Consider the following 21,278-nt stretch of genomic DNA (forward strand, 5'->3'; position numbering starts at 1 on the left):
GACCTTTAAGCCAGAGTCCATCCTTCTTTCCAGTTGGATATTAAAACCTGCAACTGCGATAAGAAATACGTTCGGTCTCATTTTCTTACCCTGCCATCTGGCTGATATATTATCCAGCAAGTAACACTTGCATTGAGGAATTCTTGAAGGTTCTCTAACACAGCTGTTCTCACATGTTAATTGCTTTAAGGTGATTTTTCTTCTGTCTTCAGATTCTTACCATCAAAATTATATGAAGTGTGTAATGAAACTTAACAGGAAAGTAGCACAAAAAGCATTGCACTGAACAAGAATGATCATGTTTATGTGTCCATTAAAATTCTTCAACCCAGAGCCATATGTTGAGTTTCCTGTACAATCTTGCTCAAATTCTAACACACATTAGCTTTCATTTTAAGAACATAAACATGAGCAATGTTTGTGTCCAAGCTATAATTTATGATGCTCTCAAATATTAAGCTCTAATTAACTGAGTCACATTCTCTTGCTCTCCTAATGAACCTGTTATGAATAAGGGACCTGATTTTCTTCTCATTTGTGCTGATATAAATGAGGAAAAATTCCTTGCATGCTGGAGTCAATGAAGTAATTTGATTGTAGAGCCAGTGTTACAATAGGGTATGCCAGTCGTGTTTATAGCATGAGGCAGCGATGAAATTATACCAGCCTTTGCTTTCTCTCCTTCATGTGATTAGAATACTAACCTCACACCGGTAGCACTGGACATGGAAGTCACGATCCAAGGCGACAATGCGGACAGTCTCCTCTTGTCCTGGGGCCGGCATGATGGGCTCCTTACACACTGAACATCTTGGTGCAAATTTCCTGAAGAAAGAAGGGACGGCCCCAGTCATTCTCAAGCTCAGAGCAAAAGTTTTTGCTAACTGCACCAGCTAGGCAGAAATATGTGCCTGTGTATAAATGGCATACGCACGTGCACACATCACATTTTGCAGCTTTGCACAGCTGCCTCCTTGGAAAGAAGGCAGGAAGGAGCACTTTAGTCTTACAATGCAATTTCAGGCTTGCAGAGTATTAAAGAGCATCTTGCAGACTATTAGGAAAGGTCTTAAAGAACACCTGACAGTCAGCAAAGCATACTTTACCTGCCCTAATTAACAACTGAAGTACCGGTTGAGTCACCCATGACCATGACACCTATGCACCACCACAACCCTTAGGCTCAACCCTCAGCCTAACTCTAAGAAAGTTCGTCCAGTTCCTAAGGTTAGAAAGATGAGCAGATCTGCTCCAAAAGCATCTCTTGGAAAAAATAAAAATCAAATATTAAAAACAGGTGATTGGTGAAACAGGCCTTTGGTAATACAGGCAAAACAGGCCTTTTATTTTCCCACCTTATATTGTCCACTGCATGAACTTCTGGTTACTTCACGTATGTTCTGGTTTTGCTCCCCCATCTGCCCATGACAAGGGTTGATCTCTGCTCCCAGGCAGGTGGGAGTGCATGGGAACATTTAGCTTGTGGTGAATCACTACTTGCTGTTTTGGTTCAAAACATATTGGTACCAATTCTCTGGCTTCAAATTCTCTGCTCAGAAAAAAGAAACTTACACCTACAGACTCTGTTGCCATTTAATGAGAGACGGGGTCATGGGCTATGGAGCGACAGAGGACAATGCTTATAGCAAACATCAGAACACAAGGAGATCAAAGACCCTTCTCCTCTGAAATATCTAGGAAAGATTGACTTTGCCACCCAGCCTGTCACATGAACCACCCCAGAATTAACTAGCTTAAAAAAAAAAAAAAAAAAAAAATCTATCTGTACTAGGAATAAAGAAAAATATTAATTTCACTGGCAGCAGATGAAAGATGTCTGTGTAGCTGCGATCTAACGGAAAAATGAATTAAACAGTGGCGATAGTGAGCACTCTGAAAAATAACTTAAATGGATCAGGATATGACCGGAGCTGTAATCGCAGTTAATTATATGCTGCTTCATGCAGGCGCTTCCTTGTGCCATTTAGCTCAAATGCAGTGCTTAAAAATACTTCAACATTTCGCTGTCCAGGCCACTGCGGGTAATTCATTATGAGCCAAATATTAACTTCAGGGGCCCAGAAATGACTCTTGCAGATTTCAAGGGAAGTGGATGTGCTCCCGGGGGCTCCAAGCTCAGGGGGTACCTAAGTGATGGCATGAGCATCAGGTACCGTTTTATTATCAAAACAATATACAAGATGTAGAATGCTTGACCTCCAGACCAGAACATCATTGCTGATCAATTAAAAAGGGGCTGGCCAAAGTCCTGGTGAATGCATGGCAGCCAGGCCAAAGACCTTCTGAATGTCCCACTAAGTCTACTGCTACTCCCCATTATCTTTCCCTCGACCTTTGTTCAATGATTTTATGTCCTTTGCTTGGAGTGATAACACCCCATTTTCCACTCTCAGAGCCCTGAGGTCCAGATCTGTTCACTGCCAAAACACTGAAGATGGACATCAGCTCTTGCTCCCATCCTTTCTCCAGAAGGCATGTGAACCTCAAGGCCTCCAAGGACTTGAAGAAGAAGCAGCCTCCAAATCATACCTGGTTTGGAGGGAAACCTTTCATGAGCATAACTGGTGCTTTAGCCCCATGTTGGGCCTCTGCTCAGGTCCAATTGTTATCTTACTCGTCTTCTGACACAAAAAAGCAAAGCAGCACACAGCCACTTCAGCACCTGTCAATTAACCCTGCCTATGTGAGCTCCAGGGAACATCCTCATGTTGGATTTTAACATGCGAGTTGATCGTGGCTGCTTTCCTTTCTGTCAAGTCAGTCTGCTTCTTTGAGCTTTCAGGCCCACACACCGATGTCACGAGGCTCTAATTAAGTCTACCCCCTTAGAAATTAAGAGATAAATGGTTGAGATGTAAACTCACATTTGTCAGTATTGATTTCCTCTTATAATTGAGGGGTGTAATGTGTCTGTCTTTTCCATACAGGGGAAACATTTGTGCTCTGATTATATCTACCTGTCTTCCTTAGATTAGCTGTGATGATGGGGGTGGTAGCATGGCAATGACAGAAGCTATTTGCAACTATACCTTTCAACTTACTTTAAATAGCGGTTTCACTATAAATTATTACCAGGGCTGTATTTTTAGCGGCTTTAAAATCTAATTAGCAACTAGAAACAAGAGGAACTGTGAGCATCCTGTGGACACCTAGATCCCTCTAGCTGGTAAGCAAATACCTGCAGAGTCCAACTGCACAGGACCTCTCTTAATTGCTTGGTAGACAAAGGGGAGAGACATTGATGTGGAAGTGCAGGTACAGCCAGGGAAGGGAAACGTGCACGTGCTGCAGGGGGAGCGCAAAGCATTTAAAACAGAGGAACACAGGGGATATCCATAAATTCAGATCTAAGCAAAATCAAGCATCAGCAGCTGCTAATCAATTAATCTTGCCTGTCACAGCATGCCTGATTGAAGCAAAGCTCTGATGACTTCTTAAGAGTCTTCAGAGTAAGCGGCAGAGGGTCCAGAGCTTTTTGGACACTCAGCAAAAAAGAAAGGGAGGATTTTTAAGAACAAAAGAGAAAGACAAGCAAAGCCACTGAGAGCAGCTTAGGACGTACTTATGGAAATCCTCGATGCAGTGGATGTTCCCACCGGCATCCACGGTGAAGGGGATCCCATCCAGGCTGCGATGGCACATCACACAGGTGAAGCAGTGGGGGTGGTAGGCCTTCCCAGTGGCTCGGAGAATCCTTTCCATGATGGGCTTCGCACAGACACTGCATTGCTCCAGTGTGTTCTGCAAACCAAACATACACAACCAGACGTGAGCGTCATCTCAGCAAGACATTTACCATCAGGTGGGTGTATCCGAGACACTGCAGCTTCTATAGCCAAGAACACATGAGAGTTATGCAGCCCGTGCTCCTGGATGCTTTGCCTCCATACTACCCAAGCTGGATGACCTTTTGCAGCTGAGTTATCAGACACAACCTCCATGATGCGCAGTGCAAAGCTGAAACTCACACTCCTGGGGCTGTACAGAGACCCCTTAACTGTTCTGCAAATACAGGTCCCATAAAGAACCTTTATCTGCCTTGTTTGTAAATCTTAATCTTCTTCTCCCAGGAGGGAAACTAGTGATGAGTCTGGGGAGAAAACAAAACAGTGTCCACAACAAAAGCACCACAAAGACAGTTCAGGATGACCTCATGTGATCACTTATCTCTAGCCCCCCGTGTCTGAGATGACTGTGAAATGCCCGCTCCAAAGCCATGCTCTTTTGCCTCACATGTTTGATGTACCGGCCTGCTCCTGAAGCACTAGAGCCAAAAAAACACCTTTCAAGTGGGATGCATTGAGTGATTCATCCCATTTCATCTCTCACTCAGCCCTACAGTCAGTTAGAGAAAGACCAAAACAAATGTGCTTCGAACAGTTGTCCATGAGGCACTCCAGCCCCTCGGCCACCAATGTGCAATTTACTATTTCAAACTGAGCGCCCAAAAGGCACATGCCATGACTTAAGGGTGCAACACACATAGATGCCACCAGTAAATCTATGGCAATGCCCTGGGTCATTTCACTGGACTTTAGGAAAGCAAATTTCACTCAGTAGTCTTGCTTGAGGAACCCTAGAGATTTCAAATGATGTTACCAATCAATGTTTGAATCCTGGATGAGACAGAACACCTATGATTACGATACTGATTATGACTGAAATACACAGAAATGAAGAGAGTAAAAAAAAGGAAAGGAAAAAAAATAATGGCAGAAATATAAAAAGCTGCTGAAAGGCAGCTCACGTTGACAAACACAGGAAGGCTGAAGTTCTGCTTCCTCATGCAACAAAATTCCCAGGGAAAATAGTGCTTTGACTGACCGCACTGTTATTGCTTCTCTGAGCCAATATTCTCAGGGGTAAGATCCAGTCCTTACATGTGCAGCCAAGACGTATTGTCAGGAGATGAATCACCCAGGAACTCAGAGAGGTTACTTCTGCACTCACACATACGCTGTCGGACGTTATCTCTAGGCTGCAAATCACCAGCACGATACAAACATATAAACACACAGGTTCGTATCAGAAGATCAAAAGGATTGTTTTTGGAAAGCCTGATACGAAAAGTCCTGAATTTCAACCCGTTTGAGAACTGTCTAACACATTTGTAGAGAGCACAGCCAGACTAGCCTTGGTTTCAGACTGGATTTTGCTTTATGCTTTGTAATAATGGGCAGGAAAGAATTATTGCTGGCCTTTCTGTCTGGTTACTGTCACCATCATCATCATTATAACAGTAGCTGGTATGCCAGAAAAAGCAAGGTCAATAATTTTCTCCTTGGAGGAATAACCTGGCAAAATTACCATTTCGCTTTGCATAAGCAGATCACATCATCTCAGTCCACATCCCTGCTGTTCTCTGTACTGCCAAGGAAGGAATGCTGTGTATCTGCAGATGCTGAGGGAATATTGTGCCACTCACAAGGCATCTATGACAACTTCTGAATACGTACAGGTATGGAGCATTTGCCTCACCAAGTCACTGCTTGCCTCGTTTCCAACAGTTGCCAGCAACAGAGGCCAAGGGCAAATGAAATCAGGACAAACACAGTAATCGCTGAGGATGTGCTCCCAGCCTCCAGTGATTTCTGGCTTAAGGACTTCCTAAGCCAGAGCTCAACTTCTCTGTGCTCAATAGCCTTGAGTGGATGGTCCTCCCATGGAGTTTCCTGATGGCTTTCTGAACTCTGATAAACACTGAGCACCCACAACCTGGAGTTCCATGGCTTACCTATGTACCCAGGAGCTTCTCTGCTAAGCAGTTTGCCTGGTCTCCGGACAGCAAAAGCGAGCACAATCTATATGGTGCTGTGAGCAGAGCACAAACCAGTAGCTACAACCCATCCCACAAAGGGATTTAACACCAAACAGTGTTGCCTGGAACTGCTCTCACTACAGACCTAATACAGCTCCTACTCACACATTTCAGAGAGAGTTAAGACTTCAAGGGGATAATTGCAATCATCTTGTCTGACGTCTCATGCCGCGCTGGCTGTGGTGGGAGCTTTGCAGTGACCAGGACGGCAGGTAATCACGTTTCTGGATTATGCCTTCAGAAACAAGTCGTCTGCTCCCAAATCTCAGCTCAGTCACACTGTTTGACATTCTCACAGCCAAACACGACAAGCATTTTAAATTAACCAACTCCTGATTAAACCTATACAATCCAAAAATCAGACCTGAGAAATTTATTCTTTTCATCCTTCCAAGTCTGTACCAGCGAGGAAAAACAAAGTCATTAGTTTCAGACTACAGCTCACTCCCTGTCTGGGAGTATATTTGCTTAAGCCTTTTTCCCTGCTAGAACCCTGGCTCAAACCCTTCTCTTCAAGGTGTTACCACAAGATGCCAAAGGGAAAGCTTCCTTGATTCATGCCCATTTGACATCGGGTTGCTGTAAGGCAGGATTTGGCCTGTGGAGCTAACAGGGTTTTCTTTGATTCTCTAATCAGGTTATCCCACACGCCTAAATGCTGCCCCAGCAGCTAACAACCTGCACAAAGGTATTTCTGCACGTTATGGGAATAGCAGTGCTGTAGGATTTCAAGTTTGGCTTCTTGATTTTGCTCTTTTATAGTTCAGCTAACTCTCCTAGCACTTCTTGGAGCTTTTAGGCCTTCAGAAAGCCAAACAAGATGAAGAAAAAATAAAATAATGGCGCTGTTTTTTTTTTTATTTACTTTTTCTCCTGAGCTGCCACTGCCAACCCCAGGGTGCATCTGATGAACTATGCAAAGCATCAAAGTAAGGCAAAGAGAAGAACCAGTCAGGAAACATCAGACCTAGGTGTTGTGGTTGAATTCATATCACAAGAATATAGCCCACTATCCAGGAAGGGCTGAAGGACAAGTTTACCACCTTTTTCTCATATTTTTGGCTAAGAAGCAGAGAGTGACCGTCTTTATTGGAGACGCTTGTGTCTCCAAATCTGATTTGGGGGGGGGGGGGGGGGGTTAAAAAGGACAGGGAAGGAACAAGTGTCATAATCCATTTCTACCTGGGAGGTTGGCCCCACATTAAAGATTGAGTCTGGGTCCAGGCCTCTTGTGAGCAGAACTGCTTATCCGTGGCAAAGAAGAAACAGCTCAGCTAGGGAGAATAATGCAACCTAATGCATCTGAAAAGCGAAATAACCCCAAGAGAACATGCACTAAGATGCAGGCAATGAACAGGTGAAGTGAGCAGGATGTCAATTAGTAGCTTGCAGGTAAAAACTCAGAGACTTAAAGAAATACAGCCCAACCAGTAACAAAGTGGGAATACCTACTGGAAAATACGTAGTGGGGGGAGTCATTCAGTACCTTCCTGTAGCAACACTTGGCCCTACAGAGACACAGAAAGCCAAAGGGAGCTGCTCTGCAGATGGTGGGATTAAACGTGGGAAACAAAATGAAAATCCAAGCTGCTGGGGGACACTTCTGGGGTGCGAGAGCTATTAAAGACTGGAAGCGGTTGAATCCCCTCCTGAAAACTGAACGTCCCAGATGGAAAGCTGGCAGACAGCTTCAGGAGCAGAGCTGTAGTGACAGCCAAGCAGCCTGTGGGCTGCAGCACATCTTGCTTCCCTGCTCTAGATTAAAACCCCCCAGAACTGAAGTTTGGGTGACAGCAAGAATTCACAATATGGTGCAGCGCACAGAACCTCCCACAATGACCTAGCAGTGAATGCAGAAGAAAAGCCACCGAGATTAGTCACTGCTTCTTATGCACTGGCAACTCATCTGGAATGCTAATGAACGTAACCTCTCCTGCACTCCGCATGGCAGACAGAGGAGAGCTCATGCACTAGGACACGAGGATGGTATAGCTTGTTTTGCTGGGAAAGGGGAGGGAAGTTGCTGGAATAAATTATATTGGCAATTCATGCGTGGGGACATGAACTCATTTTGCGAGCACTGGAGAAGAAACATTCTTGGAGTGACTGCAGAGGAGATGGTATTAGCTGCGGGAACCAAAAGTGACTGTTGTGCTAAAAACAGGCACACGGTCAACTACTGTAGTTGAACTGTAACTTAGTAAAGTGTGGTAAGTGAATTGCTTTAAATCTTGTGACTCTGTCCTTCATTTCCTCAGACTGTGAGGAGAGCGGAGCAGGAGACATTTTCCCCATTGTGGGATGATTTTTGAGGCTTGAAAATATTTCCATACTTAAGTGAAGACAGAGCACTTTAATCTCAAAAAGTCTGGTGAATTTATAAACCCCATATTAGATCAGGTCAATTGAAATGCTGCACTTCAAATGATTTCAAATGGTTTCATTTAGGGTTTTGGTCTACAAATATATAGTTGGATTATAAGTTAAATATAAAGCAGACATTGGTGGAGGGGTTAAGTGTCAAGATGTAATTTCAACACTTTCAAAACTTTTTTTTTTTTTTTTGGTAGAAAAGGAACATTGAAGACCAAGACCCCAGTTCCCTTCCCAAAGTCCTCAGCCATCCCCAGTGATGATTTACCATCTTTCTCCATAGGTGGGTAAATCTTGGCATTTGCATTTAATTCACTGATGATTGGCATGAAATTCCCTCCTCTGAAGAGAAAATCTGGGCATGTATGGGTTAACTTTTCCTGCTTACCTTACCAACTGGACACATTATTAGCAGTGGGTGACGCTCTCCTGCCCTTCATGCTGCTCTCAGAGGGGTAGGTGCTGCAGGCAGATCTCAGCTGGATGCCTGACGCTCAGGTCACATTGCCATAGCTGTGCCAGTGCGTAAGGGGGGAAGAGGCATGACCCCTGACAGCCAGAAATAATCTGGATGAAGTCCCTAATTCAGCCACAGTGGTAAGCAGTGAGGGTGCTCTTTAGGTGGTAGAGTTTGTTTTCTTGGGAGAGGGGAGAAAAGATGCTGGGATAAGTTACCTTGGCAGCCCTGCAATGCTACCAGTGTGATGTGGGTCTGCGCTGAGCACAACAGGCTCAGGCCCTGGAGGTTGCTGTTTTCAGTGGCTTTCAAATAGTTCTTCCATTCAGCTCAGTTTTCAGTGGCTTTCCCAGCACAGTAGCAATACCATGGCTGGCATGTTTCCCCTCTGCTGGAATCTGCTTTTCTTGTTAGGATCAACCCAATGCAGCTTTGTGTTTCTGGACTCTGAGCAGCTGGAGGTGAATCTGGCCCAGAGTCCTCCCAGCATACATTGTGAAAGAGTCCCTTCCCCTTGCCCTGTAACTATTAGAGACAGACTAATGTATTTTTATGGCTTGTATTAGTAGTAAAAATGACAACAACAGGCAATCGAGTCCACAAATGTGCGGTAACACCAAGGCCATGATTAAAATGGAGCAGGGTTCAAGAAGAGCTTCATGGAAGATTATCAGGTATGAAAATAGGCTCTACGGTGAGAGGAAGGAGCTCCATTTGCTCTTCCTTAAGACAGCTATCTTACCAAACAGAGGTTAAGGGATTGCTTTACTATCACCTGAGCACGTCCAAGGGTGGAGAGGAGACCTAGAGAAGGCAGCTGCTGGATCTGGCAGGCTCACAGGCTGCCCATGCTAACTAGAGGTAGATATTTTTAACAGTAAACATAATTAAAATTAGGAACAGGGTGATGTCTCTGTTGCTCAGCCCTGTTTTATAGAAGACCCACGGCCATCTCCAGCACCAACAAGTTGAGACCCATGCTGGAACACCAGGGTTAAACGATCTGCTCTGCATTAGGCTCAGCGTCCGACCACAATCACGCTGACTCCTTCCAGCTAAAAATCCACAAGCTGCCTCATGTTGGAAGTAACTTAACTGCTCTCTGGCACTCGAAGCTACTCATCTTCTGTGCATTCCTCGCTCTGACAACACTGGGGTCTTTGTCACTTTAAAATGGCAGCGCTTAGAAACGTAACAAATGAGGGACTCGTACTGTAAATTTTTGGGCTGGAAGGTAAAATGCCTGATTTTACTTCTGCTTTTTCTACTATGTAACTGACAGAGACAAGACTCTTCTATGCTCTCTGCCTCAGTTTGCCTGTGAATTCAATGGCTGTAGGAGTTGCATAACCCTGTGAGAAACACGATGCTGCTACATTTGATAAACACTTGTGAAGCGGTCTGTGTGCCCAAATTGTTACTTGATGGAAACGAGATATTTAACAGCCACAATTCCAGCTTATCTTTAACGATTGCATGCACCTCAAAAGTCACTAAGGTCTGACCTTGGGAGGTGCAGGATGGGGGAATAGGTGTTGCTGTGCTCCAATGTGGCTGCTGCAATTTGCAAGAGTAAAATATTTAAATCTTGAGGAAATGCTCTCTAACTCACACGACTTATTTTTTTATTCTCTAAGTGTAAGAATTTTTTTTCAACAACAATAATTGTAATCACACAATACTACAGTAAATCAAGTAATTGTTAAGGATGCTTTCAAGTGCTATGTAGAGGAACTCTGTTATACAGCTTGGTAATCAGCTCCTGTTCCTTCAGTAATTTTCCTTCTGGTGAAGCTCCGTTTCCAAACCTTCTCACATCTTGACATCAAAAAAAGAGGAGCTGCACATTCCTCACAAAAAAAAACACACAATAAACCAGTGCATCCTGTACACTGGTGAGCACTGCTCATGCTTTCTGTTAGCACTGCTGACCACAGGTACAAACCCCAGTGTAATCGCGTGAAGTCGGTCGTGTTGTGCCAGGACTGCAGCTGGAGCAGCAAGCATCCCACCGGGCTTTTGGAGCTCTGAGAGATGAGCATCAGTAAAGCACAGCAACACCACCAGAGCACCAAAGACGACCCTGTCTTGTCTTATCAGATCATCCACCTCAGATTTCTTCAACCTGAGGAGATCCCAAGCTCACGACAAGCCCTCCAGCCATCGTTCCAACCTGCTGCATAACACAACGCCTGGAGTAAGACGCTGATTTTCCAAGATTTCTGATTTGAAGGAAATCCCTCACAATCCCTCCCAGAATGCCGGAGGTAAACAGCTTGTTCCAGGCTTCGGTGGCTCAGGAGACCTGGCACAGAGCTGCCACCAAAATCCCTGGACCCCGATGGCAGCTGCGGCCATGCCTTGGAAGATTAGCATCGCTTCAGACCCCTGGGTCGCTACCTAGGGATGAATCACCGGCAGGCTGTGCTGACTGCAGAGCAACCGTCTTCAGCTGGCTCAAGGATTTGTTGGGATTCTTTCTAAAGCTACTGAGGTTCACTCCACTGTGAAATAAAACGATGATATGCCATTAGCTTTGCTCCTCAGGGATGGGAAGAATACATTGCACATTTTGATAGCCTGGGCTTTTACCTATTATTAACAACACGTCAGGTGACAGCACCTACAACCCAGTCACAACACAAGACTGCACCGTACAAAGTGCTCTAGGGGACAAAGCAAAGCTGTTCCCTACACCCAACCGCTTCCAGTCCTTGCACTACAGATGCTGCCTTGCTTGCCTTACACGTTCTCACCATCAAATCCATCTCTTCCCTCAAAACACGATGTGCCTGACCTCGTATGCCACCCTGGGAGTTTTGCCTAAATAAGGCCTGAAGGATCCGTCCCATCGTGATTGCTTTCCGCACAGGCAGCAGAATTACACGCAGCTGGGAGATGTGGCAAACAGGGAGCAGCTACACTCTGCTCCTTGTTTAGATACAATTGTGGACAACACAGAGATTTAAAGCTTAATTAGCAACGCTGAGGAAGCTGTTAGAGAGGCATTTTAAACCACTTGCAGTTTAAACTGATTAGAACTTTGTGAAAACAAAACAAAATTGTGTAGCAAATCGTTAGGCCAAAATCCAAGTCCAATTGAACCGCATCAAAGGAAAAACAAAGAAGTTACTATCAGCAAGAAGTAGGCTTTTTTTTCTTTTTGGTAGCGAATTTAATTTCATAGCCTTTAATAAACCTGATGCTCCAATCCAAGCTTGCCACTCTGGCAAAGCGCTTAACCAAAATAACACTGGAACTCATAGTTGGCAGACTGAAGAGGCTATAAATTGGTCAGATCTGGGTGGAATACAAGAAAAAAATCCAAAATTCCATTCAATCTTCCTGTTTTAGAATTTTGATGTAACTGACCATTGACATGGAAATGTTATCTTGACCTTAACTGCTAAAGCTGACTTGCAGAGGAAAAAATGACTGGCTCTGTGACATTTCGGTGGTTATTTATAGTTCCCCTCACCCTCCTCTTTCTCGGTCTTCTTACATTAAAAATGAATTCTCGCCTGCCATGCTTTTCCTGAAGGACTGAGCAATGCAAGAACTTGTGACAAAAACTATCAAGAAAATGGAATCTCGTTGATTAGCATGGAAATAAAATTTTAGTTGAAACTGTTTCTGTCAATAAGGCAGCACCCAGCAAAGATGAGCTTTTCTATTTTTTGTTACGGATTGACCACCAGTAGCCTTTTAACCACCACCTATTTAAAGCTGGCATTTTATAACTCCCATGTTCTCCAGGAGAGATTTCATGGAAAAAAAACAATGGAAAAGATGGGGGAACTGCTTAAGAGCCTGGATATTTCCAGAAGTTAGAAGAAAAAAAGGCAGAATCCTTCCCCTCCACTCTTCAAGAATAAAACCTCACCTCTTTAAGCCACAAGGAGAGGCACACAATCCATTTTCCCCTTCCTATTTCAAGGCACAGATAAGGGCATGTCTAAGCTGCTTCTAATAGCTACCAAAGGTTCAATATTTCAGCTGAATATCAGTTTAACATCTCTGCCTTCCACCTAAATTACTCAAAGCGAATGCAAAGCTCGTATTCCTCTCACCTAAGTCACAAGGGACAGTCACGTTTTCTAGTGGCAGGGAAAGAGCACTAGGGACTAAGGATGCCTGGTGTCTGTCCTTGGGCTCAGCAGTGACTCGGAGTTTCATTTTATTATTTTCCATCTCTGTGCCTCACATTATCTGCAGAGTGGGTTCAGTGTGATATTGAGGCCTGTGACGCTCTGACAGAAGTAATGTCACCAGTTTGAATGCCAAAGTTGACACCTAGAAGTACCAAGAAGTCAGCAAGTCGCCAGACCAATACAACCAAAACCAGCAAGATGAGATTTTTTTCACAAAATTTCATAGAGTTGCCACTGAAGCACCTTTTGAGTGCAAGAGAATTTTTTCCGTGTATACATACAAGTTGTGAAATACAGGTCATGGCAACAGTTCAGCATAAAAATAGCTGCTTTTAATAGATAACGTAATCCAATATAAAGCTTGGAAAAAAACTCAACAAAACTCTCAATGCACTTGGATGCTGCTGCTACCTGGACTGACAGTGAAAATATGATTCTTCCAAATCTCTGAAGTGTTCTTCAAGAGCTGCCAAATGCATTTAAGTCCCTGATGTGAGGAGAACATGTTAGAGCCTTTAGGACACTGGGAAACTTATCTGTGCCTTGAACACAAGGGCTGAAACCTCTGTAGGTGCTCTGAGATTCTTCCATGAAGGGGGCAGGTCGTTTTTTTTTTTTGGCCAGGATTTCTTCAGAGGCTTGAATCGAGTTATCCCCTGGAGCAACACCCATTCTTCTGTCTAAAGTCAGGCTCTAATTAGAAATAAATGCAGGCTGCTGAGTAAGTCCAGGGTCAAATATATCCCCTAGCAGGTACTGGGATTATTTTTAGATGTAATGACATCCCTAGTTCTTTTCATTCAGGTGACCTGGATGTTTGCTTCAGTTCCTGGTCTGGAGAAGAAAGTTCCAGCTGCCTGCTGAGATGAGAGTGACAGAGGAGAAAGGGATACAAAGAGGAAAATGGAGACAGCTATATAAGGAGAATCCAGACAAGAGATGGAGCACATGAGAATTACCCAAAGAAATCTACAGTAAGATGTGAGAAAAATGAAAATCAATCTGCTTTCTAGCTGGAGACTGATACTCCACCATAAGCATCCATCCATCACCTTCCTTCCTCCACTACAAGATATTCTCAGCCAGAGAAAGATGTGGAGATGTAGACATCAGCCCCTCTGCAACTCCAGCCAACCTCTGGGGGCAATTCTGCCAGAACTCTACTGCTGTGGACTTCACTGACAGACAATGACATAGGGTTAGGAGAAAAAGGATGGTACATAATTTCTTCAAACCCTACAAACCAATACCTGTGCTATAGACCAGATCCTCTGTGCCATCCTTGGAATGATGTGAGAGAAATGACTCAAAAGCTTTGGGCTACTCTTCCATTCAAATACAGGGGTGGGACTGGTGGGCAAAAGCTACCTCACAATACAATTGCCTATCTAGTTTATCTAACATCTTGGTACTGTTCTGTTACTCTTGAACTGGAAAAATTAAAGCTCCTTGTGAAAAAAAAGTTTCCTTATTTTGGACAGACAATATGGATACTTGGACAAATTCTGAATGGCAAAACCATCAGAATGCAAATAAAAACAGGCTCTGTGATTTGCTGTCGAGAGCAGATGGACATATCTGAGTAGGTGGTAATTCTCTGGTGTCAGCAAGGTTAGTCAAGGATGTTCGCTCTAAGTCACTTCTTTCCCTTTCATCACCACAAGAAATTCTGGATTAATTTGGAATATGAAGGACACTGGTCTGAGCTGTCAGGAAGGTTTATGTCAGAGCAGAACAGACTGAAAATCAAGCTGACAGTTGGCATTTCTTTACCCGGTCTTTTACATCACTTGAGGAGGCTGCCCTGTGTATTATTTAAAGTTGAAAAGCACAGGCACTGAACATTGTACTAGTCAGCTAAGTGTCAGCTCCTAATATACATTAACCAGATTACTCCTTAGTTTGTGAAAGCAACACCACCAAAGGCTTTCAGCCAAGTATTACATTAAAAAAGAAACAACAGTTGAGAAAATACAGTAAACCCCAAAGGTGAATGGAGCTTTTGAAAAGAAGAGATTAACTTGGGCACACAGAGCAGTAACACAAATGCCACGGTCCTGTGACAATGCTTGAGAATCAACAAGCAAAGCAGAGCAGCAATGGAAGAAGAAACCAACTCGTCCAGCCTCACCGTTCTCCTAGTGACACAGTTACATAAGGAATGTGCATTTATATAAACACGTTGAATGTATAATAGATATTATATAACGTGCCCATTCTCCAGTCGATAGCATCCTCTTGGCACATGGACTTGTGCTAAAATCACAGTGCCTATGGAATATAGAGGAAAAATGACATTATTCCAGGATGACTGTTCTGTAACTTTTCCATTCTGTTCTGGGGATTTTATTTTCCACAGTTGTGGAAAAAAAAGTGCTCTGGTGCTTCACATAGTATTTTAAAATGTCTGAGATCTTTCACAGTCACCTGCACCAGTGGTTGTTTCTTATTAACTGCTGAATTGCTCATTTCCATCCTAAATCAAGTTACTTCCAACTTTCCTTTCTGAATACCAGAAATTGTCTTTTCCCCAGCAAAAACATCTGAACACCCAAACTAATCTAACCCTTGCCTTCTGCCAAGCAGCTCATGCAAAGTAAAACTGGTATGGTTCATGTCTTTCCATAGCTGCTGATTTAATGGCTCTCCTAGGAACAGAAGGAAAGGCCATCCTTCACCACACACTAAATATGGACCAGGTCCAGGTGCAAAGGTGCGAGACATCCTGGTAGTAACACGTGGCTCATGTGCCTGACCAACCCAGCTACACACATAGATGAGCACCGGTGGTCTCCTAATGGAAAAAAAGCGTTTTGTTGCTGGCACCATACTACCCTACTGTGCAAAATGATCCCTTCCTCCCCTCCCGTACTGCTACACCAGCTTCCAAAGAGATGAGGGAAAAGGACAGAGGGACAGGAAGCAGTGGTGAAGGGTGGGGAGCTAGGAAGTGACCTAGGACCTTCTGAGTCATCCTCTTTTTTCCGGGTTTGCTACTAGGGCAGCATAGCCCAGCTCTGCCCTACCTGTAAGCTTTCCTATGGAAAAGTTAATGTTGGCTACTTCATATGCAATGCGAGTCCAGCGAGCATCCTCCTGCCAGTTCTGCAAGGGCAGCTAAGGAGTCTTGCTGGAAATCTGGCCCCAGAGAGAAACAGCAATGGAAAGCAGCCATTTCAGAAGCACATTATTAAGCCATCAGACCAGTAGCTACAGGATCCCCATGGAAAAGTTGATCCAGGCACTTCGTATAATTACTTGAGCCCTCCCGGAGTCATTTATTCCCCTTTGTGGTTGGCAGGGAAAGTCAATATCTTCTCGAGCTGCGAAGTCATAGGGCTTTTTAAGAAGCCCAGTTTGTAGGTGAAGATGTTTCTCTTAGCAAAGTCTTCACTTGAGTACGCTGCTCAGGAGCGATCCAGGCATTTCACAGAGCTAATGCAACAAGTTCAGATGAGCATGGCATGCAGTCAGGTTTATGTTTTCCATTTGCTTTACCTACATATGTTTTAACGCTCACATTTTTAGATGAAGAGGAATAAAAATAGATTAATTGTACATACTGCCTACAATACTGCTGGAGTCCACCTGTGGGAAGGAATTGGAGTTTAAATTTTATTAAAGTTGCACATGTTTCCAGGAGGCTGCTAATTATCCTGTGTCTTTTATACAGTATTTCTGGCTCCAGGGTCTCTCTGTACTTTTCTGAAAGAAACCCAACACAAAAATATTTGAGCTGAGATCTGGAATGGGTGACTGAAAACCTTGCACTCACTCCAGGGTTCATCTGACCCTACATATCCTTGTTCTTACCAAGCTTCGGAAAATGCTTTGAGATCTGCCGGTGAGAAAATACTGCCTGGATACCAAAGACCTGTCTTTCCAATTCAGTTCTTCTGCTTCTATGAACTTTAAACTCCACTGTTTCTCTGGCATCCCTAGCGTTACAGCTGGGTGTAGAGCTGATCTTCTCAAGGCCTGATGTGTGAAGTAATTCACTTTGGGTACAGACTTCCTTTTAACTGCTAATCGCTCACAGTCACACGCAGCAAAGTGTCCTCGGGGATGGGGTGTTCTACATTTTAGGGTGGTTAATTTGAGCTGTCTTTAAGAAAAGACATTCTACGCCTGCAGCTTGAGTTGGGGTATGTTCAGCATCTTAGAAAAACAGAAAAACAAAGCAGCCCATAGTCTCTCACGGACAAGACAAACCACAAGATGGCTAGAAAGAAGGCCAACTTTTGGAAACATCAGCCTTTACCTCTTCTGACCGAGATGGCTGACCACTCCAAGCACCACCTCCATAAGTGCCTTTCTTGTGCTCCTTGAACAAAGGCAGACAAATCCCCAGCAGCCATAAATCATCATCACTCAGTGGTATCAGCTGGATTTAATGACATCTGGACCTGCCATGGCAGAGGTCTAACAGAAGGAACGTGTTAGCTAGCACCCTGCATGGGACACAGGGACCATGCCAGCATACGATGTACACGCTTCCATCTTCCAACCATGCCTGGGCTCTCTGTTCTCTTCTGGGAAGATGACAAAAAAGAAATCAAGGCACCACCCTTTCTACACCAGCTCCACAGTTTGTGAGGTCCTTGGCACTATCACAGCATTGTTTCTGTGCAGAATCCCTGGCAACCGATCCACTTCAGACTTGTAGTGCTTTACAGGTTTAACATCAGCAAGCTGAGCTTCTTGACAAAAGATCCATTAGTCATCTCACAGGACCTCCTGCACATCACAGACCAGAACCATCACCCCAGCTCTAGCAGAAATTCATCGAGAGCTGTTGAACTAAGTCAGGATTTCATGACAGCGTTCGGGCCTAGTCTAAAACTGTTAAGAGATGAAGACTTATCACTTACCAGTCTTTTGTACCAGTAGTAACCGGTCATACTGTTAAATTGTCTCATTTCTGCTGTGAATGTGTTTGGCTACTGCTTCCACCATTGTTCTGCCTTTCACCACTATAAACGCTCCTTTAATAGCCAGTACCTCGCCTTGCACATTACATCATGCCACCTCTGGGAAGCTAAACTGTCTGAACTCACTTCCAAGTATTTTTTTCTCCCACCTTTGGCTGCTTTCTTCATCTTCTTTGGTTTTCAGTATCCTCGTAAGAAATGGAGAGCAGACTAGATAGGGGATTCCACTCTTCCACCAACACTGAGCTTCGATGCAAAACCACTCTTCAACTTACTCCCTTCCGGCCTTTACAAGTAGGCCTTTTGCAAGGGTTGGTATCAGCCCTTTTTGCTCCAACACTGGAAGGCTTCCTTAGCTGGCTGTATGGAAAGCTCTTCTCCTTCCTAAGGAAGGCACTTTGTAGGATGAGCCTCCATCTGTAGATAGAGTTGGTGTGCCAGATTTTTTTTTTCCTGGAAGAATAGAAGGCCTCCCTGTTGGGTGCATTAAACTAGTTTTGCTCAAATGAGCCCAGGACGTTCTTCAGTCCATGCTTCTCTATTGCACTGACCTCTTACTAACCTGCTATTTTCATCAGCATTTTTTTCCAGTGTTGTTAACAACAGATTACAGATAAGAGTACTCAATGCTTAACAGCTCTGCAGAACAGCACTAGGAATCGGTTTTAGCCATGTACTTTCACATGAAGGGACTTGTCCCTTTCTCTTGTAGAGACAGTCACACTGGCCTCAAATACGTCGTTGGGAGAAAAGATGACATCCCAGGCTTCCTAGGTACTGTCATGAGGAGTCTTAAGCAGAAACCATTAATAAGCTGTATCATTTAAGGGCATTTCTAGGTTTGCATAAAGAGAGGTAGCTACTTCACACGAGATTAAAAAATTCAGCATACAGAAGGTTTTGCAGAAAGATTTAAGAATTGCTTCAACAAGAGAAAAGAGTGTTTTCCCTTACTACAGACAAAAAACATGCTAATCACTCTGACAAGCCCCTGAAAAACAAAAAGCCAGCACTGGTTACTATCGTGTAGGTGATAGCTGCAGTTAGGCATGTCTGAGTGGCAGCATTTTCAAAGCTACTGGTCAAGCCTACTTCTGCCACAAAGGAAGGACTCAAAATCAGAGATGATCCTAGGGTTGGAAGAAGGGAGAGAGCTTGGAGGTTGACTGTTCCCCAAAAGATAAAACTGCAATATGAAAGGAAGTATATTCCCAATGAAAGACCTTTCACAAACAGAACCAGAAAAAGATGGAAAGATCCCCAGGGAGAAAGATGGGAAACATCTGTCACAGCTGATACAGAGGAAGGGGAACCTCTGAAACTAATCTAAGTATACGGGAGTTTTAAGCATATGGAATTTCATCTTTGTAAGTTATAGCATTATAAGCCCTTTTAATTATTCAGTGTCTTTTGGATGTTACACTTTTGTCTGCTGTAACCTTAACTCGCTTTGAGTTAATGGTGATAATACTACATCAAGGTACTTAAAGCTGGAGTACCAAGAGGCTAGTGATGGCCTCTGTCAATAACACACTGCTCCAGCAAGAATGTTTTCCCCAAGCTGCTCCGACTACACTAGCAGACAGCAAGGCGTAGAAGAGAGGACCAGCTAGGAGAAGCTCCCAGCACTCCCAGAACAAAGTGCTCAGCTGACTGGATGGCCATGACGTCATTCCATGCACATCTCAATCAACAGCTCATTAACACCAACCCATTTCTCAGGAAGGAAAAACTGAGGCATACTGAAGCAACTCAAGCTGAACAGAAACAATATGAAGCAGCAGTAGAATTCAAAGCAGGAAACCAGCTGCGGATATGGACGCAGGAGCCTGTTCAAATAGCTGAGCTCCAGCTACTTTACCTTAACCACCTTTCCCATTTCCTTGCTCCAGGAGGCTTTCAGTAGCATTGGCAGGCTCAGAGCTAGCGCACAGACTGAATTAGGGATCCTGGAGCTAAAGGAAGAACTGGTAGGCACCTGAACAGCCATAATGATGCTCAGGGCTAGGTGGAATGAAATGAAGGGCAGGAGGAAAAAGCTATTTCCCAGCTGCCTCCTAAAGCACAGACATTATAGGGTACATGATACAACTCAAACACCAGGAAGACATTCAGGGAACAAGGACAGAAAAACTCAGCTGAACACAGCTCCTGCAGCCCAGCCATGCCACCCCAAGAGCTGGTGCTCACAGCAGGGCCTGACGTACCTTACTTCCCCATACATCCCACACAGGGTAAAAGCAGCACTATAGGACTGCTTTCCCATGCTAGGACCTCTTTGCACTGTTTCTGCACATGAAGCACCAGGAATTCCTTCTTTTGACAGACATGTGAGTGGCTGGTGATGTTTTCCTCTCCCCTTCTCACAAGGGCTGCCATTTGGCACACACAGGGGGCACCTATCAGCTGCACATGCATCTGAGCTTTGTGAGTCTTGCATAGGAATGTGCTACACCTCAGACACGCAAGATGAACTCAAGGTGTAGAAGAAGAGTGGCTTAAGTGGATCCCCATTTTCCAAATCTTTGGAAAGGATTTCAGAGGGCAGAATAGAGCCTTCAGCCTGTTCTCATATGCCAGGATAATTTTCTAAATGGCTTGTGTGTTAGAACCCATATACTTAAAGGAAAAAAAAAAAAAGGACATTTTTTTTACCCAAACCTGGCTGGAAAAACAATCTACAGAAAGGGACAGCTATACCATGCACATATGCACAGCTGAAGATCTTTTCTGTACAACTCCCCCTGACCGTGTACAGAGCTGTTAAGATGTCAGATCATGGTTTGTTGCTCTCAGGGAGGCTGCTGCAGCACTCAGTCAGAACAAGTTTACGTCTTGGAGGAATTAATTTGTCTGAATAATGTCATCCTGGTTAAACAAAATGTTAGGGAAAATATTGCAGTGTTCTGGTGCACCTCCTTGAACTGATGCCTATATATGGGGATTAGCCAGCATGAAAAGGATCCTGCTGAGTCAAACTAGATTATAGCAGCATTATTTTATAGAGGCAGAAGAAAAGGGGAGGGAAGGAGAGAGGGAAGGAGGAGCTAGGGAAACCTTGCAAAAATGCCAGCTGTTTGACATGTTAAAGCAAACAGTGTGGAGATGAAAAATGCTACCCACTTACACAAGTGCAGAGCCAGGTCAGCTGACAGTAGCAACTGAGGCTTTTATTCCTTCCAGCTTTACAGGCAACAGAGTTGTCAGAAAGCAGAGTAGGCTCCAATCCTTTCCTGGGCATCAGGATGAGCTGGCTGTGTTCCCACTGGGTACCGGTGCCACAGCAGCATCTCGGTGGTGAGGAAGTTCCTCGCACAGGGAGATGTCCCCGAGCGCCTCGCAAGGCGCTGCCGAAGAGGCACGAAAGGAAGGAGGGAGCTTGCAGACTCAGCTCTTGGAGCCCCCGGGGAGCCGGTGCAGATGGCAGGGAGGAAAAACACACAAGCTTTCAATAAAGTCCCCGAGGTGCCTCCATTTTTCATCACCAGGCATTCGCGCAACCATTCACGCGCTGATGGTTCAATGCT

The 21,278-nt window shown here is 44.3% G+C and overlaps 1 protein-coding gene across 32 annotated transcripts in view; it reads right to left on the reverse strand.

Annotated features, from left to right (window-relative positions):
- Positions 1 to 21,278, reverse strand: part of LPP (LIM domain containing preferred translocation partner in lipoma) — a 336,723-nt gene that overhangs the window by 16,308 nt on the left and 299,137 nt on the right. For all 32 annotated transcript variants that reach the window (XM_035544617.1, XM_035544627.1, XM_035544633.1 and 29 more), the window contains 2 exons: positions 3,584 to 3,762; positions 705 to 825 (listed from right to left, as the gene is read on the reverse strand). In XM_035544617.1, coding sequence (XP_035400510.1) covers positions 705 to 825; positions 3,584 to 3,762 — 300 coding nt within the window. The remainder of the gene's footprint in view (positions 1 to 704; positions 826 to 3,583; positions 3,763 to 21,278) is intronic.

Source organism: Cygnus atratus, chromosome 9 (genome assembly GCF_013377495.2).
Source record: "Cygnus atratus isolate AKBS03 ecotype Queensland, Australia chromosome 9, CAtr_DNAZoo_HiC_assembly, whole genome shotgun sequence".
In the NCBI taxonomy this organism is placed as follows: Eukaryota; Metazoa; Chordata; class Aves; order Anseriformes; family Anatidae; genus Cygnus; species Cygnus atratus.